Source organism: Myotis myotis, unplaced genomic scaffold (assembly GCF_014108235.1).
Source record: "Myotis myotis isolate mMyoMyo1 unplaced genomic scaffold, mMyoMyo1.p scaffold_m19_p_4, whole genome shotgun sequence".
NCBI classification, from domain to species: domain Eukaryota; kingdom Metazoa; phylum Chordata; class Mammalia; order Chiroptera; family Vespertilionidae; genus Myotis; species Myotis myotis.
This window is the reverse complement of record NW_023416346.1, coordinates 125,599,009-125,626,206: the sequence shown is the minus strand read 5'-3', so window position 1 is coordinate 125,626,206 and position 27,198 is coordinate 125,599,009. Positions and strand designations below refer to the sequence as shown.

Sequence of the window (27,198 nt, the reverse complement as noted above, 5' to 3'; positions counted from 1 at the left end):
AAATGCCCAACTCCATGCCCCAAAACAGACAGCTGAGAATATTTTGGTCCCTTGTTTCTGAGCTTCGAGTGTCTGCCTAATGACTAACCACTCCAGCCTAGTATATGGAGTATCAGGCCATGTCAGTCAGGCCCAAAATAAACCCAGAATAAAGCAATTGTCCTTCCCTGAACTCTTCTTGCTTTCTTCCTTTATTATAAAATAAATTGTGCTATCAATGTGTACCCAATGCTCAGCATTTCTACTGGATAAAACCAAGGAAATAATAGTAAACTGACAATATGAGAGTGAGCTACAATAAATATGGGCTGTTTGCTCTCTAAAAACAGACAAAGTAGTTACCATTTTTAAAAGATGGTTTCACAAGGCTAAATATTTACATTCCTCATTCATTAAGGTGGGGGGGTCTATTAAAGTCACTGAACCAGCTTCAATGATAGAATTTATGAAGTTGTGCCAAATTGTGATGATAAAACATTCAAAGGTATAGGCCATTTACAAATATAACTACAGCTAGACTCCTAAACACAGACTTTCCCTTTTAATAGAACCTTCTTTCTGAGCATTTCTAAGTGAGGTAATTTGAAATTTTCCTAAACTACAAGAAGGGAGGTGCTGGTAATACTTTCCCCATATGCAGATATGACCATCTATTATATGGATTTGCAAATTGGTTAATTGGAAGATTTAAGAAGAAAAATGTTGTTGTAGTAATTCTGTGCAGTCCTGGATTAAACTCAGAGGATTTAGCCAAGAGCAGATTAACATAAGCAAGAGTCTGTCAAATACATTTTAGATGGGAAAACAGGCTAATTTTTAAAATAGTGTTCTCAAAAAGAAAACTATCGCAAAATGTCTACAGCCCCTTTCTCCTTAGCAAATGACTCCCCCAATTTGAATATAAGATCCAAAAAGTCAGTATCTTTGCCTGTGTTGTTCACTGTGGCCATTCTGGTGTCTAGAATAATGCTTATCACAGACACAGGCACTCACTCAATATTTTCTGAGTAAATGAATTAATGAAATTAAATGAATTAGCAAGTGGCAGGATGCTGTCTAAATTCTGAGCAGTTACAAATGTAAACATGATCAGATCAAGAAGAAAACAAAGAAAGAAGCAGGTAGGTGAGGTTCTATAAAGCCACATTTGAATTTTGGGGTACATTGGAAAAGAAGGAAACACAGTAACATTGGCATTTATTATTACAAAGTTCTTATTCCTGGGTGGAATTTTCCAGAGTCTGTTGTAAACCATCTTACAATGGGTTATTTATGAGGAGCAAGCCTTTTGCGTACCTGTCTATGTGACAGCAGCGCCATCTGTTGGGTAGTTAGTTGGGCATTGTAGAACAACATTCTAAGTATTTTTCCCCCTGAATTTAGAATTACAGAAAATTATATCGAAAATATCTTTAGAGGTCATCTAGGCCATATGTAATCTTCCAGGTAAATATTTTCCTTAAGTAGGTACAATATTTTCTTTATTTATATTGATGGAATGGAATTCCAAATTCATCTCTCAGAGAGAAGTCTGAAACTACAGCCATTCATTACTGAATTATATCACAAGTCTCATGTAAATGAGAAACTTAAAGGCAGCTAAAATCCATTTGTTGAGCATCTGAAGACCACTGTCCAAAAGAAATGTCTTCAAAAAAACTTCTGCAACAATGGAGTGAAAGAAGCTTCTGCAATGACATATATCTGTGCTGTCCAATGTAATAGCCACTAGACATGTGTAGTTATTGCACATCTGAAATATAGCTAATGACACTGAGGAAATGGATTTTAATTTTATCTAATCTCAATTTACATTTTTAAAAATATTTTTATTGATTTTAGAGAGAAAGGGAGAGGAAGATATAGAAACATAAATGATGAGAGAGAATCATCAATTAGCTGTCTCCTTCCTGTATGCCCCCTACTGAGGATAGAGCCCATAACTTGGGCCTGTGCCAGTGACCACGTGGTTTATAGGTCGACCCTCAACCACTGATCCACACCAGCTGGGCTCCATTTTAAAAAATAGTCACATATGGCTACTGGAGGGTTTCTCAACCTTTGCTGTGGGCATTGTTCTGTGCACTGTGGGGTGTTTAGCAGTATCTGTGGCCTCTATCCACTAGATGCCAATAGCACATACCTTCCATTCTCCCCCAGTTGTGACAACCAAAAAGTCTCCAGACATTGTCAAGTGTCCCGGAAGGGTCAAAATCATCCCATTTGAGAACCACTGGTAGTAGCTACTGTATTGGACAGTATGGTCTGCCTCATATGTATATACTATTTGGGTTGAGAAAAAGAACTGGCCCCTACACTATACTATGACAGTTGTGATTTTGTTATAAGAACAGGGAAGGTTAAAAAAAAATCAGATGTAGCAAAGAAATGTTCTTCCTTCTTTATCTGCCTTCCCATGTAACAGAGATGGAACCAGAATAGTAACACTGGAAAATTCTGCCTCACTCCAAAGTCCCCAGGTTAGCATCAGCAAACCTGTACTCAAATCTGGCTTTCTTGTCCCTGCTGTAGGTAACTGGACACACTGACCTCACAGATCTCTGTGTCTCACCTGGAGAGGCAAGGATAGCACCCACCTGACAGGGTCACTGTGAGGGCTAAATTAGATAACGTACAATGTGTTCCGGGCTCACTGTTCAGCACATAGCAGATATTTAAAAAAAAAACACACACACAGTTGTTCTTTTAGCCACCCTCTTTCAGGAAAGAGGGGAAAAAGTCTTTATTATCAATAAACGAGTGAGATCATTATAAACTGATGAACAAAAAATAGATAGAGGCAGAGAAGCATCAAACAAACTGTCAAACTACAGCAGAAAGGCTGGGGAGGGTTGTGTGGGGAGGTAAGAGATCAACCGAAGGACTTGTATGCAAGCAGATAAGCATAACCAATGGATGAAACACACTGGGAGAGGGGTGAGAGCATGTGCCGGGGGTTAGCGGAGTCTGAGGGAAGGTCAACTGGGAAAAAAAGGAGGCATATGTGCTACTATTTGTAATATTTTAAACACTAATAAAATAAAATAAAAATGACAACAGCCAACATAAAAAAAAGAAAAAAGTCTTCATGTCTTTGAATCAACAATATAAAAGTACCCAGTGTGTTTCCATTGAAAAAAAACAACAACAACTACAACTTTATTTAGGAATTCCTGTGGCTACAGCACAGTGATAACGCTTGCCTTGACACACTTAAATGTGCAGGAGAAACTTTTTCAGTTCATCTGGGAGGAGGAGTTGATTGATCTTATGATGCTCCTGGATCCCAAAGCACTTCCGGATTCGAAGGCGGCATAACTGCCTCAAAGAAGGGGGCTCTGGAGAGAGATCATAAGACAAGCCAGCATTGGTTTCAGTGATCTAAGATGGCTTTTCCCTTCCTTCTTTGAAAGCATACAAAACACAGGGTGGAGCAAAAGTAGGTTTACCGTTGTGAGCATGCAAAACAGTTTATTCTTGTATTATTATTTATTTATTATGTTCCATATGAACAACTGTTAACCTACTTTTGCCCAAACCTGTATAACATTTTTTATAAGGAAATAAGGTACTGTTTAAGACCATTTTCTGTTTCTTATAGGAGGCATTTTAGGCCATGTTCTCCCTTTTCTGATCTAACTGAAATTAGTTTATTGGGTTTTAATTTAGAACTGTCTTAAAAAAATTCAAAGCTTAGTCTCACTAATGGAGGCTTAAGGAAGGTAATGTTGGAATTACAAAGCTACACAGAATTCCCAGTAATGAGAACAAAATTTGTGTTAATGGCTTTCTTGTCTTTAACCTTTACAAATAAGGTCATATTTCTAGATGCAAAAATTTTTGTAATTTGAGCAATTTTAAGATATTCTAATATAATGAATAAATCATAAGTGTGTTATCTTAAGTCATATTTGTTTATATATTCTGCATTCAGAGCTAGTCCAGTGCTTGAATTCATAGGTGAAAAGTGAACTAGCACAAACTTTGCATAGGGAACCAGCCAAGAGTTGATATTTTATAGGACAGTGGTTCTCAACTAGGCGTTAGGGGAAGGAAAAAGGACAAGCATTTTGCTCTCCAGGAACACTTGGCAATATCTGGAGACACTTTTGGTTGTCACCACTTGGGGGAAGGTGCTACTGGCATATAGTGGGCAGAGACCGGGGATGCTGCTCAACATCCCACACTGCACAGGACAGCCCCCAATGGCCCAAAATGTAAACAGCATTGAGGTTGAGAAACCCTGTTATAGGGTAAAAAGATGGGAAATTACTTCCCACCCCCACCCCCTGTACTAAATTGTAATGGGGATTCTCTCCTGGTCATTAGAGACATTTTTAAAAAGCAAAGCTATGTACCCTCAAGAACTCCAATCCAGACTGCACTTGAGAATCACCTATTGGGGGAGAAGGGCTCTCAATTACATGTTTGGCCCCACCCCAAAGATGTTGCTTCAATTACTGTTGGGTAGGGATCATGCATGCATCTGAATGTATTAAAGGCAGGGGCCCCAGGTGATTTGATTGTGCTGCCAGTGTTGAAAATAGAACCAAAAGGATACAGTGGCTTCTGGTTTCCTGTAGTGTCACCACAAGCTGCAGGATAAAGTGGGCTGCATATTTCTCAGGTGATGAAGAACAAAGAAAGGTGGAAATTGACACATATGCAATTAAAAAATAAGTGCAATATTTTCAATCAAGCCCCCACAGAACATTCAGAAGCCCCTATTGGAATTTAGGGTACCTTCCAGATTATGTTCAGTGTACTCAAGGCATATATCAGTACACTGTAAAAAGTGCACCATGGGGAAACAACTTACCTCACTAAGGAACACTGAGGGATGTGACGAATCATCTGTGCTAGATACACTGTTAGGGACAACTGTAGGAAGTACTGATAAAGAATTATGAAGAGCAAGCCTGATGGAGACTTAGGAAAAGCAGGACGCCCAAGCAAGGTCAGTGTAACTACTGATGCAAACGGGTATCTGCTGTTTCCCACAGGTTGGATGATCAACAACAGCTGTAGCCTTCATTCCATTCTGGAGCCATTTACCATACTCAATAATAAAATCATCTAATTCTATGTTGATGAATTGTAATATTGCTTTGGGTCTCAATTTCTTTTTCTTCTCCAGCAACCCTCATGATTAATAAGGCCAAAGCATATTCACAAGTGGCTCCTGTAATGCTGGGCTGAGAGAAAGTGATTTTAATTTTTATTGTCTGCCATGAGTAAACACTACTTAGATACTTTTACAGGTGGGTGGGATGGTAATATTCTTCAACTCCTTTCTGGCACCACCCAGAGACAGAAATCACTGTGTTAAATTCCCAGGTCTGGCCCTGGCCAGTTTTCTCAGTGGTTAGAGCACTGGCCCTCAGACCAAAGGGCTGCTGGTTCGATTCCCAGTCAAGGACACAAACTTTGGTTGCAGGCTCCAGCCCAGGTCAGGATGAGAACAGGATGTGTTGGTGTGCAACCAATCGATGTGTCTCTCACAAAGATGTTTCTCTCTCACACATCGATGCTCCTCTTTCTCCCCCCTCCCTCCCTTCCACTCTCTCTAAAAACAAAAAATCAATGGAAGAAATATCCTTGGGTGAGGATTAAAAAAAAAATTCACAAGTCTGGCTTTCTGCACTTGCGTGTCCCCCTTTTTCATGGGCTTCCAGCTGCTGCTGAGAGCTGACTTCACCCCAAAGATAACTCATGGAGGCAAAAAAAAGGTGATTCTCTCTAATGGCAACTGACATTTTATGAACCACTGGGATCATTAGCCTCACACTCTCACCAAAATGTGAATTAATGAAATTAAAGGCAACATAGGTGTCTAGGAATGGTTTTGGGAAATAAAGTTGAAGGGAAAGTCCCACAACCCCTAAAATTTAATGTCCACACTCTGGTAAAATAAAATAGGTCCTAAGCTAGCTGCTCTCCTCCTCTAGGGACAATCCTATATAATAAAAGGGTAATATGCAAATAGACTGAATGGCAGAACAACCGAACAACCAATCAAAGCATAATATGCTAATGATATGCTAAGGCTGCTCAACTGCTTGCTATGACGTGCACTTACCACCAGGGGGTAGATGCTCTGACCAGTAGGTTACCTTGCTGCTGGGGTCTGGCCCATCAGGACTGAGTTAAATGGTCTGGACATGCCCTGGATCCCTCCCGTGCCCCTCCCTGGCCTGATCATGCACCGATGGGGTCCCTCAACCTGGCCTGAACCCTCTCGCAATCTGGGATCCCTCAGGGGATGTTGGAGAGCCAGTTTCAGCCCGATCCCGCAGGCCACTCCCCTTGGGAGGGCTCCAGACACAGGGCTCATGGCTGGCGAGTGCTGCTGTGGCAGCGTGATGGGGACTGATTGGGTGCGAGTCCACAGCAGGCACAGTGGGGCCGGGATGAATGGGAGAGGCAGGTTGGAGCTGCAGGTGGCATTGGACTGTGGGTTGCGGCCCGATCCCTGCAGGCCACCCAGAGGGACCCCATCATGCATGAATTCATGCACTGGGCCTCTAGTTAAGAATAAAACTGAGTCTGACTGGTGTCGCTCAGTGGTTGAGCATTGACCTATGAACCAAAAGGTCACTGGTTTGATTCCCAGCCAGGGCACATGCCTGGGTTGTGGGCTCAATCACCAGTAGGGGATGTGTAGGAGGCAGCCAATTGATGATGTTTCTCTCTCATGGATGTTTCTATCTCTCTATCCCTCTCCCTTCCTTTCTCTCTAAAATCAATAAAAATGTACAGTGGGGCCTTGACTTACGAGTTTAATTCATTCCGAGACCGAGCTCATTAAGGAGCTCATTAACTCAAATTACTCTATCAACTCAACGCAAAAAATTGGCCAAGAGACAGCTGGTATCTCAAAGAACTCGTTAGTCGGGACACTCATAAGTCAAGGCCCCACTGTATTTTAAAAATGAATGAAATCAGAGGAGTCTTTGCTCCCCACCCCAACCCACCCCTGACTTGCAGCCCAGGGAATTGCCCTTACCCCCTTGCACACTGCTCAACCACAGGTTTAGTTGTTAGGATTGGGTGTGTCAGTTCTTATTTATGGAGGAATGTGGACTTGGTGTTGATTAAGTTATACTAATAAATGTTTCTAGATTGCTGTGAATCATTAAAGTAATACCTTATAATGCTCAATTAGTTGCATTCTTACCCCCAGAAACCAAATGACCAGTAGTTTGGCCCACCTGTAGTGTAGTAAGACATCCTGGGGCACTGTAAAATACCAAAGAGGCTTCTGCTCATTCTAAAGCATGTTTTAGATAAAGTTAATATTAAAATTTTAGTCCTGGCGGGGTAGTTCAGTTGGTTAAGAGCGGCATCCCCAATATGCCAAGGTTGTGGGTTCAATTCTTGGTCAGGGCACATACAAGAATCAACCAATGCATGCAGAAATAAGTGGGACAACAAATAGATGTTTCTCTCTCATCAATAAATGAATAAAACATTAAAAATTTTAAAACATTATCTTCATTCTTTGAAAACTGGCCTAACCCACAAATGAATATTAGATCATCCAAACAAGCCTATCTCCCACATGTCAAACAACAGATGGTTATTTACTACATCACTAGTGTTGTATGTACCTTGTGGAGTACTAAATTATCTCAGTTCCCACGTTTGGTAATGGCTAGGAATTATCTTTTCTGTAGGGTTACAAGTCAGAACTCAGTAAGTACCTGCCTCCTGCCCATAGGACTCTCTACAGATTAGTGCTTAGATTCAAGCAAAAACGAAGCACCTTCTCTCTTCATGAAGAGCTGAAACAGAGGGTCATCTGGAGACACCAACTCGAAGGGACGTTTGCCTTCGGCATTCTTGGCCTGCATGTCTGCTCCGAAGTCCAAGAGCAGGGTGGCCAGCTCCTCACTGGACGCCCTAGCCGCTGCATGAAGAGGAGACTCCAGGTCTCGGCCTCGGTTCACATTTACTCCTAAAGAGTCACAACAAGAGAGTGTCAGTCAAGGAGCAGAGTCTAAGCATCCCCCTTCTCAAAGTACTATGCCTCAAAATTCCCTAACAAAAGGGCATCCATACTGGCCATGGTAATTCTGAGAAAATGAAAGATGACTTGATTCCATTTAATAACATGGGGGACATGCTATTTGACCACGTCACTGAATGTACAACATGAGCTATCTACACTAATAAAAGAGAAACATGCAAATGGTGTCACTCTGCTACATCCACCAGCCAATCAGAGCGATTTTGCAAAATAACCCAACAAAGATGGTGGTTAATTTGCATACGCAGGCACTGAGCGAAGACTGAAGACTGAAAACTGGAGACTGGAGACTGAAGAGGCTTGGCTTCTCCACTGCAGCCAGACCAAAGGCCTGGGTCCTGAGTGCCGGAGGAAAACCGGTGCCAGCAGCCAGGGGAAGAAAGGCCTATTGCACAAATCTCTTTGTGCAACGGGCCTCTAGTATAGTATATGAGGTTTAAAATCTCACCTGTGAGCACTTTCCATAGGTGTGGATACATACAAGAAAAATCCTGGCGGTCTAAAAGCTGCACATTATTAATGCAGCCCTAATATTAACCAGTACAGACCAGAAGTGAGGCTACATGATGAAATCCCATCTATATCAAGAACTGAGCAACCGCCATGGGGTTAAAAACTGGGACTTGGAATACTGTAATTGGGTCTGTGAAGAGCAACCACCTTTTGAGGATATCTCTTAGATCAGGGTGGCCAATCCCAAGATCACAGGGAAGGTGGCAAAGTCTTCCTCTTAAAGAGTCAGGTGGGTTTCTAGGATCATCCCACTTAATCATACCCCTACACTCTCAATAAATCTCTACCCCAGCCTAGATGCTGGCTCACACTGTAAAACGTGGGGACATGTGGCTTTGCTTAAGCTGTGGTCCCTCTATTAAAATGGGAATCTATGTCCACTCAACAAATGTTAACTGCGTTGTTCTCAGCTTTGTGAGGGATGCCAAACTTGGCCCTGTCCTTATCAGGAGCTTAAAATCTACCAAGGGGAAAAGAAGAGAGAAAGAGAAGAAGAGGTGGAGGGGGGAGGAGATAGTAATGGAGAGCAGGATGGAGGGAGAGAGAGAATAAATATGAATGCATAAACATGACTCTCCTAATCCATGGACATGGCTATCAGGTGAGTAGAAGGCAATAAGAACTATAAAAACTTAAAGGGGAGAAAAAATTACTGGAGTTTTAAAGGACTCAAATAATTAAAGAGGGGAGGGAATGGTGCTCCAAGTGTTGAAGAACAGACTGAACAATAGCAGGAGGTGAAAAAGAATGATGCTACATAGGCATTTTCTAAGATAATATAATATTTATAGTGAACTAAAATGGAGAGAGTTAAATTTCCAAATTGAAGAGAAGTAGTGAAGAATGCCCCAAATAAGAAGACTCAGCCCTAATCTAGCAGCTTTGGGAGTTGTGCAGGGCCTAAAAATATGATTGGCCAGAGGAATAAGGCAGAGGAAAGGAAGAAGGAAGTATTCATTACCAAGGACCACCTTGGGAATCCACCACCACCACCACCACCATCATCATCATCACAAGAGAGAGCTAAAGTTCTAACAAGTTCAATAATTCCTATGGGAACACAGTCAATATAAATCCCAACCATGTCTAACTCCACTGCCCACACTCTTTCCTCTGCTACAATAAAAAAAAACTTTAAAATGCATTTAATTTACTTCTCATCAGCCCTCCTCGTTTCAATTTTTTTACCTGCTTCCAGAAGCTTCTTGACACAGGCTATCTGCTTGTTTTCACAAGCCAAATAGAGTGGAGTGCCCAGGTGGCTGATATGATAGTCAATGTTACCCCCATGAGCTGCAATGGACTCGATGCACCCCACGTGGCCTGCGGCCCAAAATAGGAGAAAACAGTTACACAATGAAATCTCTTAGCTAGGGAAACATATTCCTCATTTTTCGTGTTTTTTAATATTTTAATTAAATTTATTGGGGTGACACTAATAAGTAAGATTATATAGGTTTCAAGTGTACATTTCTATAATACATCATCTTTATATTGCATTGTGGACCCACCACCCAAAGTCTAGTCTCCTTCTGTCACCACATATTTGGCCTCCTTTACTACCACCCCTTACCTCTAGTAAACATATTTTTAAATCTGCCAGCAACTTATCCAGGGGGCCTAAGTTATTTCCTTTGCTTAGAATACTGCCATCAGTTCATAAGTTGACCACAGATGTAGCATCGGCTCTGGGTGGAACTGCACTTGAGTTTACTAGCCATGTTAAGCAACTAGCAACCATCCACCTTTTTTAATTGTTTGAGCTTTGCAATCAGTCCAAGTACAGAAATGGAAGTTTGAGTTGGGTAGAGGTATGGAGGAACAGAGACTGAATATGGACTTGAAGAAGAAAGGGCACAGTGCGGGCTATGGGACAGGGAATCTCACATACAACCTCACCAAAGACAGGCCCTGGGAACAACATTTTGAATGCTCTGGAAAGGTAGTTCTCAGGTTTCCTGTTCATCAGAATGACCAGAGAGGGCTTTTTAAATGAAACAAAGATGGCTGAACCAGAGTCACTGGTTCAATGGGTCCGGAGTGAGGCCCAAGAATCTACATTTGTATGTTAGGTCACACTGATGCTTCCGACCTGGGACCCGACCTTGAGAACTACTGCTCTAAAACTGACTTCTTCTTCCTTCTTTCTTTCAACAGGGAGGTCCCTTGAAGGGTTGGTGGGAAAACAAATGCTCAACAACTTTACCTCTCTTAGCAGCTTCATGGATGGGAGATGCCAGATCACATGCAGGGTGGGGGCTGGCTCCATACTGCAGAAGCAAATTCACACATTCCTGGCTGCCACTGACACAAGCATTAAACAAGGGAGTGTGCCAGTCTGTGGCAACGCCATCCACCTGTAATGAAAAGCTCCACAATGCAGACAAAGCAATGGGGTGACCTGCATTCAAATCTACACTCCACCACTTCCAAGCTGGTATTTTAACTTCTCTGAGCCTTAAATTCCACAGCCACAAAATGGAGGCAAAAATATGAAATTCCACGAGGTTATTGTGAAAAACTGAATAAGGCATGGAATGTAAGGCACCCAGAATGTTACTGAGTGCTCTGTCTCCTTCATGCCCTCCCCAGGAACGCAAACTTGGAAACCAGTTAGGATAATTTCAATACCTTACAAAGTCACCTCTTTATTTTAAACATTCCATCCTAGACCCATGCCACATCAATCCAGTGTCTTCACAGCAGCCAGAGTAACCTTCCAAAATTGTTTAAAAAATTTTTAAAACATGACCTTCATACAAATAGAGAGTTGAACACAGGCCAAATATTTTCTCTCAATTCATTCATTAATGAGGGAACCAGTAAGATGGTAAGGCTGGCTGAAAGGATAATTTATGTAAGTCATTCAATGGAATGCTGAAATCAATTTGCTAGACACAAAACTGATTAATGCCCTATTGGGGTATAAAAGTATAATCTTTGGGGATATTTTTTCTAATGTTGGAAATCAGACAGAAACCTACAAATTAACATCTCTCTTCACAGGGTTTGGGCTATCATTGAATAGGAAAGAGCAAAGCCAAATGCAGATGCATTTTTCTATATTGTTAATAAATTCTTTGGTGAACTGTTAAACAATAATATTGTGAGACAAGGCCAGGACCAGTGACAAAAGACACTCAGGGGTATAAAATTTAAGGAGACAGCCACTCCCAGGGTCACAAAAGAGCTGCATGCCTCTAAAAGTGGGCAGCTCTTTAAAGTTTGTGCCGTAGGCACCTCTCTTGCCTGTCCTTAGTCATGGCCCTGTTTACAAGTTTTGGGTGCCCTTCCTTAACCAAAATATAAATCTGATGATGCACTCTCCTATAGCTCTCTATTGCTGTCAGGACAAAGTTCATTTTCTTGGCATGGACAACAAGGGTGTTTGTATTCTGACCCATCACACCCACTTTATTCTCCTGCTATAAGGAATGATTTGAAATCACAAAAATGTGCTTTTCATTTCCAGGCCTTTGCATTTGGTATTCCCAGTGGAAAGGAAGCCCACCATTTTCCCCAACCCACCATTTAGCTGAGTAACTCCAATAGGTCCTTGAGGTTTCAGCTTAGACATCATTCATTTCCTACAGGAAGCCTGTTTTGTCTCTCTCCCCATCAGAAATAATGAGTTGGGAGCACGTCTATGTGCTCCCAACAACCCCCTTACAATTAACACTTAGTACACTGTAGTTTGCAAAAAAGCCACAGATTCTTTGCATGGTATGCAGTGTGGCTTTGCAAGTCTTCATAAGATGGAGACTATTTTTTCCAGTCCTTGAATCTGGGCTTGCCCATGTGACTTGCTTTGGCTGACGGGACAGTAACAAATGTGTTACAAGCAGAGACCTTGCCCTCTTTTGCTTCCCTTGGAATCCCTGCTACCATGTAAACAAGTCCAGGCAGCCTGCTAAAAGATGAGAGACCACATAGAGATGTTTCTGGCTCCCCAGACATCTCAGCTAACCCAGTCAAGGTTACCATGAACTTGCCTGCTCCAGCCAATCTATCAGCTAATCTCAAATGCATAAGTAAGCCCTGCTGAGGTCAGCTGAACCATCCCAGACCAAAAGAGCTGTCCAGCCAACACAAGGAATTGTGAGATAAACAATGGCTGTTGTCTTAAGCCATTAAGTTGGGGTGGTTCGCTACACAGCAAAAACTAATGGATAAAAATAGTGTATTGTAGCCGAAACCGGTTTGGCTCAGTGGATAGAGCGTCGGCTTGCGGACTGAAGGGTCCCAGGTTCGATTCCGGTCAAGGGCATGTACCTGGGTTGCGGGTGCATCCCCAGTAGGAGATGTGCAGGAGGCAGCTGATCGATGTTCCTCTCTCATTGATGTTTCTAACTCTCTATCTCTCTCCCTTCCTCTCTGTAAAAAATCAATAAAATATATTTTTTAAAAAATAGTGTATTGTAAATGCTTTCTGTGGCTGAGATGCTATTTCTTCTCTCTTGAACATACAACCATACTATATTTGCCAGCCTCCCTGGCAGTTAGATGTGGCCTGAGTTCTGGCCAATGGATGTGGGCAAAAGTGATCTATCTTACTACCTAGACTTGTTTTAAAAGTTTCTATGAACAAATCTCCACATCTTTTCAACCACCTGGAATGGAGATTACCCCAAGAGTACACATGGAAGCCACTTGTTGAAAATAGTGGAGCAGGATGGAAGAAGCTTGTATTCCTGAATAACCCTTGGGAAAGAGCCACCCACCTGGCAACACCCACACTGGAATTTCAGTTGAGCAAAAAACAAACTTTCATTGTGTTAGGCTACTGTTCATCTACTGAAGCAGCTAGTGTTACAGCCATTTAAAACACCTGTTTATTGGGTTGTCTCCTCATTTAGTTTAAGAGTTCCTAAAAGTCTTATCCACAGTTAGGTATATAATAAATGCTCAATACATGCTCAATAAATATAATAAATGCTGGTTAAGAGAATATGAGAAAGTCATATACAATTTTCAGATCAGATTTTCCTATCACTTTTGAGCATGAGAAGACTTAGTTAATGGAAGACTTACTCAAATTAAATGGCTTTGCCTCCTTCTTCCTCTAGGATCTCTCATTATGCTATCCTGATTCTCATTCTCCAAATAATAATCATATACTGTATATATTTCAATCCTTGAAATAGCACAATAAGTTACACAACTCTTTGTTATTTCTTCCATTTTTAAGATGTAGACTCTAAAGCTCAAACAATAAGTAACTCGTTCAAGTTTTCAATGTTAGTAAATGGTAGAGATGGCCTAGGACAAAGATGGGGAACCTATGACACGCGTGTCAGAGGTGACACGCGAACTCATTTTTTTGGTTGATTTTTCTTTGTTAAATGGCATTTAAACATATAAAATAAATATCAAAAATATAAGTCTTTGTTTTACTATGGTTGCAAATATTAAAAAATTTCTATATGTGACACGGCACCAGAGTTAAGTTAGGGTTTTTCAAAATGCTGACACACCGAGCTCAAAAGGTTCGCCATCACTGGCTTAGGACCACTACTCAGATCAGAAGCTAAATGTTGTGTGTTTTCTACAAATATTTCACTACCTTCAAGCCATTAGAATGAAGACAGAAATCTAACAGCTATTTAATAGTACTGAGTATCAAAGAGAATGAGATAGACAGGAACTATTACTTTCTAGCTGAAAATTCGGTACATCTATTGCTAACGCAGACAACCTTGATGGACATAATACTTTTGAAAAACATCCCTCTTCACATTTCAAATCAGGCTAATCAAAAATGCTGGGAATTATTCTGAAGGGATAGAAATAGTAATTTTTCATTCATGGTTTCTAAGATGTTATTTGAGCAGCACTTACCTGAGCTCCATGCTTTAATAAAATGGATGCACAAGAGGGATGACCTCCAAGACACGCTTCATGGAGTGGGGACACACAATCTGCTGTGAGGATGTTCACACCCCACCCCTGGAGGAAGGAACATGAGCAGAACAAGGGGATTTACTCATGTTTATTGCATATGCAAAGCATCAGTTCTGTTAAGGTTGGTTTTCAGCCAGGAACCCAATACTATGACAATTCTTTTAAAAGTTCACCTGACTCAAAATCTGACAATATACAATGATGCAGAAAAACAAAAACAAAAAAGGATCTTTCATACTGCTGATGGGAATGTAATATGATACAACCATTCAGGAAAAGTTTGATGGTATCTATTAGAGTTGATGATATAATACTTATGACCCAACAATTTGACTCTTAGGTACCTATACTCAAGACTGACTTTCATTTTGCTCTCTCTCTTGTCCTCTCACTTGGTGGCTTATTGTTTTGATGAGCTCCATGGCAAGGAATTATTCCTGCAAGTACTCTTGCATTGTTGGGCTTGCCCTGCTATGTTCCAGTCTTTTGCCATGAGAGGAAAATGTCTCATGTAGCCAGTGGTCAAAGAAGGATGGGAGACGAATGCAGCAGAGCTGCACCCAACCCACAGCTTGAAATCAAACCCAGACTAGATCAGCTGATGTAAAGACTTATTAGCAAGAAATGTTTATTGCATATGCCACTGAGTTTGAGGTGGCTTGTTACACAGGAAGATCTGACTAATGCAGATAGGTATTGGAATGCTCATTTTATAAAGGTAGAAATTCAGGTTCCACAAAGATAACTTGCCCAAATAATGAGATAGAGCTTAGATAAAGGCATAGTTCTGGCTGATGTTCAGTAAACGCATAAATACTGAATATAAATGAGTATGAGTCCAATTTAATAAGTGACATATAAAAGCTGCAATGATCATTTTTCGTCCTATTAAAATAAGGTAAATGTCTCATTTTATCTGAGAAGAAGCTTAACTTCTTTTAGCTAGAGTTACTATCTATATTTCTACTTATAACAAGCTGTTGCTATCAAAAACAGCTTAAGATAGGGGCTTAGGGTAGTCTGAAAATTTTCTTTAGAAATTGCTTTCTACTAGGAGAGTTATTTATTCTAGAAAAATCCGTGAAATTGGAATTTGTTTTGAAAGCACATTTATTTTCACTAACCACTATCTGAAATGTATCATGTCCTTCAATTATTTATTCAATTATGGATGTAGACAATAAACCACAGTAGTAATAACAGTTTATAGAACTGTCATGGAGAGGAATCACAGATAATTTTATTACATACCAATTCTTACAAATATTTAAAATAGCCAAAATATATGTTCATCCTACTTAGAAATTATGGTAGTCATTAGAATCACCACTAAATCTTCTTTGATGCATTAATGAAGAAGTGTCACGCATTTGTCATGTAATATCTTGATAGCTTTTCTCTGTATTATGTCTTGTGTATTTAAAACATTAATCTGAGAAGGGGTCTATAGACTTTGCCAGACTGTCAAAGGGGATTATAGTCAGAAAATGTCGAGAGCTCCTAATTTAAAAGATCTATTGTCTTTTCAGAAAACAGAACATACTGAACAAAAACTTTAGAATTTTGAATGGTGGCTTAAAATTAATATCAAACTGGGCAGATCTACTATCAACTGAAGATTCAATAGAACTACTAACATTTTAGGCTAGATAATTTTTTGATGTGCAGAACTGCTCTGTGCAATGTAGGATGTTTAGTGACATCCCTGGTCTCTATCTGCTATATGCCAGTATCACGCTACCATACCCACTCCCAGTAGTGAGCACCAAAAATGTCTCCAGACATTGTCAATTGTCCCTTATGGGGCAAAATCACTCCAGTGAAGAACCAAAATTACATTATAATTTTAAAGAACATAGTCTATATTGAATAAAGTAAAGACAACTTAAATGCACTAATTTCCCCTTTATTCATTTAATAGATACTTATTATAGTACCTATTATGTGCATAGAATTGTGCTAAATTCTAGTATTATGCCAGCCTCCAAATTTTAAAAATAGTTGGATAGGATCAGATTCGCTTCACTTTGCTGAAGAGGAATTTATATCTTAATATCAGGCTATGATTTTTTTTCTCAGTGTGGTGAGCGATAGGATGTGCTTAATGTTTATCGTTTTTTTTTTTTCTCAAAAAGCTACCTACCTGGCTGATGAGACTCCTCAAAGAGAGCAGACGCCCATTGACTGCAGCTTCATGCATTGGAGACCAATCAGACTCAACACCTGTATGGAAAGGGAGGAACAGGTTACATCCAGCTTATGTACTTTAGACTGGAGGCTCATCCTTGTCCATCAAATAAGAGCCTAATGGGCATTATTGGTTGGAGTCAATCAACCAAAAGCCCTATCAGGACTTCAGCATTTCTCCCCTTTATTGATGTTTTTTGTACACAGTTTATTAGAAATGTCTAGGTGGCTAAAGAACTACATCCAGTATCCAAACTAAGGACAAAAGAGGTAGACTGGGATGACAGATGGATTACTGTACTTCCATTTACACACTGATTTCAAATGGTCCATTTAGTTAAGTTAGAGCTTCACTAATTACCAGCATTAATGTGTTAAGCTGCGGTTGCCAGTCTAGTTTCCTACATGAAATACAAACTTTGGCATCTCAGCAAACAGTGCCATATACTAATAGTAGTAATCAGGTAATTACATACACCATTAGGTATGGAATCAAATCTAAATCTACATCTATACCTCCTGTCCCAGTATCAAGTGCAAATCAGAGCTCAGTCTGACTTGTAACAGGGACATTATTTACTCCCAAAGGCAGTGTGCTAATGTGGTTAGGAGAAAAATCTGAATTCAGATCCACTTGGTTTCTTCTGAGCTGTGGGTCCCTGGACAGGCCCTAAGCTTCAGTTTCCTTCTCTGTAAAGTGAGAACAGCAATATACTTAACCAAGGCTCAATAACTATTAGATACTAATATTATCATGCCCTAACACTAAACAGAGAGTCTTGATTACACCCCATAATCACTGCTATTTAAAATAGCACATTTGTTCCACAACCATTTGGAAGGAACACACATTCTTAAGAAGGAAGCCTGTAAACCCTATCCCCACACATTAAATGCTTTCCTCTTTCTAATTGACTGTGGATCTAATCTGAATGAGGCACAGACATGAATTTTTCTTGTCTTAAACTGCGATTGATTTCCAGAACAAATGCAGGAAGTCAGAATGTGAAAAAGCTCTTCTGAGCTTGCTTTAGCTCCAGCTCTGCCCACTTCAGTTCCAGCTCTGCCCACTACTGCACACAGACAAGGCGGAGTGGTCTAATGCCAGTGACATCTTGTAAAGGAACTGCTGTTTCCTAAAAGCTGAGAAGACCTGGAGAACCTGGGTTACTGATGCTTTGCAATTTGAAAGGCCATAAAGAAGGAGGCAAGAATGCTTTGTACTTGACACGTGTTGGCTGAGGTCTGCCTGCTCCATAGAGCTAGCAATGTCCCGGAAAATCTGTCCCAGTGAGCAAATTACCATCTTCCCAGATGGATTCATGGAGCATGTAATAGGTAAGGGGAAGCTGAATGAGTCTACCTACACACTGCCCATCCAATGCTTTCCTTCTGAGCTCACTGATGTGCATGAGGCACCTTAAGAGAAGTGGCTTTTCCTACCTCAAAAACCTTAGGCTCAGTAGAAACCCGGTCTCCTCAAAGCCTTCTCTGAGTTTCTTACTTCTCTCAGAAAAAAAAATATTGCTGCTCCTAGCACTTAGAGCCTACAATCTACACTGTAGAAACAGAAATATTTTTTTCTCAATTAGAATTAAAGGACAACTAATTCTGCCCCATTGGTGCTATTGCAAAATACCATCCACACCAAATCTTGTGAAAAGAGCCAAAAATGTAAAAAGGTTTTGAAAATCAGTTGTAAATAGATTTGCAAATGGACCCTAATAGATCACCCTGTGTGATGAGTAATCTGTTTTTCCTTCCAAGTGCTCAGCTGCCACACTTCTCAACCTTTCTTAAGGCAACCTCAGGTAATTAGAGGTGACAGACTAAACAGTCCAGACAGGTAATTTGGGTCCTAAATGGCAAATATGTTTAGGTTTCATTAAAATGATGCAATTACATTATCAAGTGTAGACAAAAATGGGCTTTACTTTCTATTCATTCATCATGGAATCATTACTCCTTCTATTTAGTGTAAATTAAGAATTATGTACTTCTTGAAGAGAAAAAAAAGCTACCTGAGGTCTTGTACCCCTGCTTTAGAATGTAGCATTTATAGAGCATAGACATATGTGTCTTTGAGAGGCACCGGGTATTGTCCTGATACATGTGGTAGAGGTTGACAATATCTATCTAACAGCTTTATTGAGTTCTAGTTCACATACTGTACAATTCACTCATTTAAATCTACAATTCAATGGTTTCTAATACATTCAGAGTAGTGCAACCATCACCACAGTCAATTTCAGGACAACTTTATCTTCCCCCAAAAAAACCCTTGCCCATTAGCAGTCACTCCCCATTTCTAATTCACCAACCCCTGGAAAACATTGGTCTCTTTTCTGTCTCTATGGATTTACCTATTCTGGACATTACATATAAACATAATCATACTAGAGGCCCGGTGCACGAAATTTATGCACAGGGGGGTGCATCCCTCAGCCCGGCCTGCACCCTCTCCAATCTGGGACCGCAAGGGGTTGTCCGACTGCCAGCAGTCGGACATCCCTCTTGCAATCCAGTACTGCTGGTTCCTAACCGCTCGCCTGCCTGCCTGCTTGATCGCCCTAACCGCCTCTGCCTGCTGGCCTGATTTCCCCCTAACTGCTCTCCCTTGCTGGCCTCATCGCCCCTAACTGCTCTCCCCTGCTAGCCTCATCGCCTCCTAACTGCTCTCCCCTGCCAGCCTGATCGCCCCTAAGTGCTCTCCTCTGCCAGCTTGATTGCCCCTAACCGCCTCTGCCTTGGCCCCCACCATTGTGGCTTTATCCAGAAGGACAGCTGGAAGAGGCTAAAGTCCTTGTATACATTTGAGATGAATTTTGCCTTTACAAGGACCCAAGGCAAAATTCATCTCAAATGTATACAAGGACTTTAGCCTCATGGGTCGCTGAACAATTGAATGATTACATAAAAATTTAAAATTGTGACAATGAAAGGTTGATATTTTTCTAGCATTGAGAGCATGAATTATGTATGTATATATGCATATACATATATGTGTGTGTTTGCATGTATATATGTACATTTATATGTATATATACACATACCAGTATATGTATACAGTTTAGCAAATGGTATAATTTGCAACATGGGTTAGTACACACACTTTAGCTCTTGAAAAACACTGAAGAGATATCTGAGAGATTTTTCTCCAGGGTTTTCTAGAGCCCACACCCCAACCAGGCAACTCATGTAAATTAAACCCAGAAGCTGCCTTGCCTGCCTTCCTGCTGATAACTGGAAAGAGGAAAATCAATGGGAAAGGGGACATTTTCCTACCAGAACATGGGCGATGCTCACAGTAGGAGACTATGGAAGAAAGGGAGATTCAAGGTCACAATCCCCTTTCCACTGACCCCAAACTCTTTGAAACTCAAGAGCCATTATCAGTATAGAACACATTATCCAAGCCCTTGATGTACCAGTATGTTAAAGATTCTTCCCCAGCGTTTGTTCAGCCAGGGTTTTACCACCAAAAAATAGATACTAAATGAGGTCAGTGGCAATACCACAGATCCAAAATGGGGCAGGAAGCTGTCCTAACAAAAACACTGCATAAGTCCTCCAATTAGTGCCATTAAACTTACCTTTCTTTCAAACTGAGTCTCCATCAAACCCTGCAGCACATTAGAAAGGCTGCCACTTCATTTTTGTTGTAATTTCTGTAATCATTTTTTAAATTTCCATTATTTCAGAAGAGATTTAAAATGCACTAATTGGCACATTCTAAAAAGAGCTATTAAAGAAGCTCCAAGAGCCCCCAGTGAATGCCAACAGAAGCATAAATGTTTCCATCCTAAGAAACCTTTTGCAAGGTCAAGGGGGGAAAAAGAGATGCTCCAAGAGAGTGGAAACACTTGCCTTCAGTCTTTGGAACGTGATAGGGTAGGGCAGTGGTCGGCAAACTGCGGCTTGCGAGCCACATGCAGCTCTTTAGCCCCTTGAGTGTGGCTCTTTCAATCGCACTGTACGTGCGCGCCCGCACGTGGTATTTTGTGGAAGAGCCACACTCAAGGGGCCAAAGAGCGCATGTAGCTCGCGAGCTTCAGTTTGTCGACCACTGGGTTAGGGTCATTCCTACCCTATGCGATTCAGAGCCTGCCCTGTAATCGTTCCCCAGCCTCAGTCCCACATCATCAGGCTGTGTATTGGCCATTGGAACTTTTATGGTCAAAACAGATCTCCCTTCCTCATTCTGCTACCAAGCAGCTCCCCCTCCCAACTTCTCTTTTGTCTAGCCCTCTTATCTGACATTAATTTAGGCTTGAAAACTTTACAATTTGGGCTGCTTTCTCGCCTTTAGCCCTAATATTCAATGAAGCAACATAGTCTGATTTATCTTTCTTTTGAAATGATCACTCATATTTTCCCTTTCTCTGTCATTTCTAAGTTTGATCCAAATGTGAGGTTCATGCTTGGATTAGTGCAATGGTTCTAAAGGTATAGTCCCCAAATAGCACGATCAGCATCACCTTTTATAAATGTAGATTCCCAGCCTTATCCCAGACCTACCACTGCATCAGAAGCCCTGGGGGTGGGGCCCAGCCTCTGCATCTTATCACACCCTCCAGGGGATGCCGGTGCACATGAGAGTTTGAGAACCTGTAGGTTAGCGCAAGAATTTTCCGTGATCCCACCATAATCCATCCTGATTATGGCTACCAGTTTCATTTACTACAGTCTTAATTATTGCTGGATCCCTGTTCCAGAATCACTGATGGCTCCCAATTCTCTGCTTCATAAGCTAACTCTGCCACCTACCTTTTGAAGTTTCATTATTGGGCTTCATCTCTCCAAACTTGTTCTCACTAGACTTTCTAAGAAACTCTGCATTCTAGTTGTGACAGTGTGGTCACTTTAAGTATTTTTATTGATTTTTACAGAGAGGTGGGAGAGAAAGAGAAACATTAATGATGAGGGAGAATCATCGATCGACTGCCTCCTGCACGCCCCCTACTGGGGATCGAGTCCGCAACAAGGTACATGTCCTTGCCAGAATCAAACCTGGGACACTTAAGTCCACGGGCTGACTATCCACTGAGCCAAAATAGTTAGGGCTGTGTTCACTTTTTAAGTATTGTATTTTGAAGTATACTTACACCTGTCCACCCCCACCCCACTCATCCAGCCCCAACCAGGGTTTGGACTGGGACCTTTAGAAACCCTCAAAAGTGAAAAGTGTTTGTCACCTCTCTCTCATATGAAAATAAACATAATACTTAACTATAAAATAATCCTATGGAAGTCAACCACTAAATTATTGATTCTTTCCCATATTGATTGGTTTACTATTTCGCAAATATATTTATCAAATTCATTTTAAAAAGTGATTTTCGGTGCCACTCTGCTTTCTACTGCTCCAAGTCTATGCTCAACCCAGATGATTAATCCAGTTCTGCCTTTGCGGATCCAAATCCCACTCACTGTTAAGTGTTCTGCTCACTTTACATGCAAAATGGGAAAAATGAATGAATGAATGAATGAATGAGCAGTCTTATCTGTTCAATTAATTCAGAGGAAAAGCATTTTGTGTCATTACTTCGGGTTTTTCCCCCTTTCGGCACTTATATAGTAGGAAATTAATAAGTTATAGTTGACTGCAGGGTCCCTGCTTACTGATTGCAAGTGTTATGAGCAGTCTACCAGGGTGCTGGATATAATAATCTTTACTCAAATGCCTCCACCATTTTTTCAGAATACTTTCAGTTAGCAGGAACCTGATGAATTCTCACAGGAAATGACTGTTTCCTGGAGGTGTAGACTCTATACATTAACAAAGACACCACCTGACAGGTGATAATCATTCCTGTAAGATTTGTCTCCAAAGTTTTTAAAAATCAGGTTCCTTGTATTTTTAAATATATTTTTATTTATTTCAGCCAGGAAGGGAGAGGGAGAGACAGAAACATCAATGATGAGAGAGAATCATTGATTGGCTGCTTCCTGCACACCCCCCACTAGGGATGGAGCCTACAACCTGGAATTGTGCCCTGACCAGAATTGAACCGTGACCTCCTGGTTCATAAGTCGACACTCAACCACTGAGCAACACCATCCGGGCAAGGTTCCTTTTAAAGTGAATTAATCACTTCAGTGCTCAATGTTTGAACATCCTTTATTAACCCAGCCCCATGTCAATTCCAAATACCAAAAACTTCTTAATAAATGTTTTGGCAGTAAAAATGTTTCTATTTATAAGTAACTTTTAAACCTCCAATGTAATGTGATATATTTGACCTTTCGAGTTAAAGTTTTTACCAGAAAATAAACACTGACAGCTCTCTATGGTCTATAGGACTCTGCAGATAATGCTGGACACATTTTTGAACAATCGTGTAAAGAATATATACTAGCAAGCCGTGTGCATCTGCCTAGCAAACTGCCCCATGGACATATCTCCTAATGAGCCACTAAAATTGCCCAGCCCTCTTCTCTCCTCTCCATTAACCAACCTCCCCAGCACTCTGATTCCACAACCCCTAGACTCACCTCCCATCAGTGGATTTGAGAGAAACCTGGTGGCAGTAAAGTCTCCTAGACCTGAGGGCTTGCTGCCAATCCTGTTTGGTGGTTCGCGATCCATTGTGCTCTCCTGGGTCAGTCAAGCTCCCTGTTCCACTTCAGTTGGTCAGGAAAAGTCCAAATTCCAGGCTCCCCCGGCTCCTGGGAAATTCCAGTGCTGTGGCTGGCTGAGCTGCACCGTCCTGGTCAGATGGTAGGAATAACCGTCTGCAACAGAGAAAAGAACAGGCACAGTAATCTGAGTACTACCTGTGGTTGTTCTCTCTCTCTCTCTCTCTCTCTCTCTCTCTCTCTCTCTCTCTCTCTCTCTCTCTCTCTCACACACACACACACACACACACACACACACACACACACACACACAGAGAGAGAGACTCAGATACACGCACCACCTAGCTCTCTGGAGGCTGGCTAAAGCCCACAACAGCCCCCTAGCCCCAAGTCTATAAAGCTGCTGATGTCACGTCCTTTCTAAAACTGAGACCAATCAGTGAGGAAGGCTTGGGGTTATCAGGAAGGAAACTCACACTTTGTAACTTTTGGAGAGCGAAGGAACAGGGTGGGGGTGAAGGAAACCTTGTTCCTGGCTGCAGCCTCATTCCCCTGCTGGGATCCTTTCGTTATTTGGGGGCTTCCTGTTGAGACAAGTCCCAGAACCCAAGAGCAGACAAAGCTGGTGTTGCTGCAGCCCTGCTGAACTGCTTGCACAGCAACATGCCCAGTGCGCCCTGGCCATCTGCACATGTGGTTTCAATTTTTCTGGGAGTTTCTTATGGGAAAATGTGTCTATATGTTACAAACATGCAAACTTAGAACGAACTTTTATTTTCTTCCTTCCAACTGCAAGGATTTCATTAAATGCCCTATATCACCCTTCCTCCACACATTATACATTAACTTCTAAGTAAATAATTAATGGTTACTATTGAAAAATGAATTGCTGGCTGGCATGGGGGCATGAAAGAAGCCTGCTATGTTATTGTTAATTATAAAGTTTTAGTTTGTGAAAGTCTTGCCTTTACAAAATATTTGCTTTTTGTACATGTGTCTTTGCAGATATGCCCTGCTTTGCCGCACCTCTGGGTGCTGGTTCCAGCTGACGGGCATCCCTAGACTCCAGCTACTCCTCTTCCAGAAGGGAGTTTTGCTTCCCCATCAGGGAAGACTGAGTGAATATCAAGCAGAGTCTAGCTGTGAAATGATTGCAGAGTAGCCTCACTGTTTCAGACTTATGGATCCTCAGTTGAAAAACATGGTGGCCATTGTTAGCAGTTTGAGGAGAGTCATTTATATTTCGTAATACATTTCCATGTATACATATGTATACATATACATTTACCCCCTTGTAATTTTCACATAATTATAATTATCTAACCTAATAATAGACAAACATGGTAACTGACCATACCTTTGCTATGCCTCCCATTGGCTAATCAGTGCGATATGCAAATTAACTACCAACAAAGGTGGTGGCTAATTTGCATACTGCAGGCAGGGCGGGCCAGCGCAAGCCACCATCCGGCCCCTGTGTGCCACCTAAGCCCTGCCCCCAGCCGGAATCCCCGTTTGCGGCCCTGGGCGGAGGGGCTTGGTGGAATGAACAAGCTGCCTAAGCCCGTCCCCCAGCCAGGACGCCTGTGTGCAGCCCTGGGTGGAGGGGCTTGGCAGAGTGAAAGCGCCGCCTAAGCCCCGCTCCCAGCCAGGACCCCTGTCTGCAGCCCTGGGCGGAGGGGCTTGGTGGTGCGATCAGCCCAAGGAAGCCCTATTCTTGCAGGAATCCTCCTGCAACAGGCTTCTAGTATTATCATATAGTTCTGTGTTTTTTTACACTTACTTTGTCTTGGAGCTCTTTACATTTCAGCATATAGAACTATGTCCCTGTTTTTAGCCACCACTGGAAGTATCCCATATTGTTCCAAAAGTATTTTATCATTTCCCAAAGATGAAGGTAGAATGTTACCATTTTATTTATGACTAGAGGCCAGGTGCACAAAAATGTGTACACTCGGGGGGGTCCCTCAGCCCGGCCTGTGCCCTCTCACAGTCTGGGACCCCTCAAGGGATGTCCACCTGCTGGCTTAGGCCCACTCCCCAGGTGATCAGGCCTAAGCTGGCAGTCAGACATCCCTCTGGCAGCCCGGGACCCCTCAGGGGATGTCCACTTGCCAGCGGGGAACAGGTCTAAGCTGAAGTCAGATATCCTTAGCGCTGCCGAGGAGGTGGGAGAGGCTCCCGCCACCACCGCTGTGCTGGCAGCCATCAGCTTGGCTTGTGGCTGAGCAGAGTTCCCCGTGTGGGAGCACACTGACCATCAGGGGGCATCTCCTGCATTGAGCACCTGGTGGTCAGTGTGTGTCATAGTGACCAGTCATTCCCAGTCATTCTGCTGTTAGGGTCAATTTGCATATTACCCTTCTATTATATAGGATTACAAAAATACTGAGTCCCTATTTCCTTACATGCAGCGTTGTGCACACATGCAAATATTTCTGGAGGAGAGATTCCTAAGAGTGGAAATACTGAGTCAAAGGTGTGTTCATACACGTAATAATTTCTCTAGAACTAAAGACACACACAGGAGTACAAATCAAAATGAAAAATTCTGAACGAGATTAGTAGAATGTGTTATTAGTAGAATAATTTCCTAGTTGTGGTATTGATAGTGGGGAAGGGCATGTAATTAGAATAGAGCCACAGTTGTCTAATAATCATTCAGCTTACTAACTATAGATGAGAAGTTTTCTTACAGGCCCTGGGAAGCTGGAGGACGAAACAAGGCTGTAAAAAGATAAGATGCCTCAATGGGTCCATTATTCAGAAAAGAAATACATTTTGAGAACAGAACAAAGACAAGACATGATTTGATTTTGTTGCTGTTGCCAGAGCCTGACCCCCTCCAGTTTTCTCAGGAATGCTGACCATGCTCTGGTCCCAGGAACGGACTGATCTGTTTGTAACATCACAGAAGATTAGCTACCTTGTTATCAGACTTTGAGCTCCTGAAAGCCGGACTGCAGACCCTATCCTCCCCTTTCCATGTTACACTTTGCAGCTCGCAGCTGCACGTAGCTATCTTCTTCCTCAACCAACCAGCAAGAGGGGTCAGAGCAGAATTTCCAGAGTGACCAACTGCTCTCCCCATACTGCCGGCATTATTGGAATAAACACTCATATGTGATTCAACCTTGTCTCTGCTTAATTTGGCTCAAGTAGTGACAGGCGACCTCAGACCCATTGTGCCCAGTTTCAATATTATACAACAGTTTTGCAAAAGTAAAACTGGGCAAAGCCACAGGAGATCTCTTCATATTATTTCTTACAACTGCATGTGAATTTACAATGATCTCAATAAAATTTTCAATTTGAAAGAAGGGTGTCCACTTAAAATTGAGATCAGCACTGCCAAATTGCCCTTCAGCTCTATTTGCAGAATTAACTGAGAAGTCCATTAGCATATACATGGTTCACTACTCCAACAGGAAAGATATGAAGAACAATAAAACATGCATTTGGAGAAGAAGGAGAAATTTACTCTCAACTAGACTGTATGACAAGGAGTTAACAAAGGGGCATAATGGAGGAGCTGGATGCCATCACCCTTCTTTCTGAGTAAAATCTTCATAGTACAGCTTCTTTATTTACCTTTAATTAAATTCCAAGAAGATAAGGTTGTTCCATACTCAAATTTAAGTCTATTGTCCAAAATGACAATAAAGAAGATGTCCAGGTTGTTCCCTTAGTACCTGAGAGGGAGTTAATCAGCTTTTAATCTTATTATATTTATAATGTTGATCAATACTTGTAAATATTAGAGGATGGGAACTAATTTTTTTAACCATTTAACAACAGTTCTTTTAGTTGGAAATTAGAAAACCATTACAATAGAAGCTCATGCATTTTTAAAGATCTGTCTGAGGATAGAGTTGAATTACGTAAGTATGAGCTGTGCTTATAGAAAAATAGTTACAGTGAGCCACAAGAAAACAATCTTCTAGTCAGTCCTCGATGTTTTATGTCTGCATGTTCAGGAAACTTGGCCC

At 41.5% G+C, this 27,198-nt stretch overlaps 2 protein-coding genes across 2 annotated transcripts in view; both read right to left on the bottom strand.

The window, feature by feature from the left end:
* Window positions 1–2,713: 2,713 nt before the first annotated feature.
* Window positions 2,714–23,269, bottom strand: ASB9 (ankyrin repeat and SOCS box containing 9). The gene is made up of 7 exons (XM_036304788.1): window positions 23,126–23,269; window positions 16,587–16,666; window positions 14,381–14,488; window positions 10,749–10,899; window positions 9,731–9,865; window positions 7,766–7,957; window positions 2,714–3,338 (listed from the first exon to the last, which is right to left on the bottom strand). Exons 1-7 carry the CDS (start codon window positions 23,217–23,219, stop codon window positions 3,214–3,216), a joined length of 885 nt encoding a protein of 294 aa, XP_036160681.1. The 5' UTR covers window positions 23,220–23,269; the 3' UTR covers window positions 2,714–3,213.
* ASB11 (ankyrin repeat and SOCS box containing 11) overlaps window positions 23,250–27,198 on the bottom strand; it is a 39,498-nt gene continuing 35,549 nt past the window's right edge. Inside the window, exon 8 of the mRNA XM_036304786.1 lies at window positions 23,250–23,365. The gene's annotated coding sequence lies outside the window, so the exon portion shown is untranslated. The remainder of the gene's footprint in view (window positions 23,366–27,198) is intronic.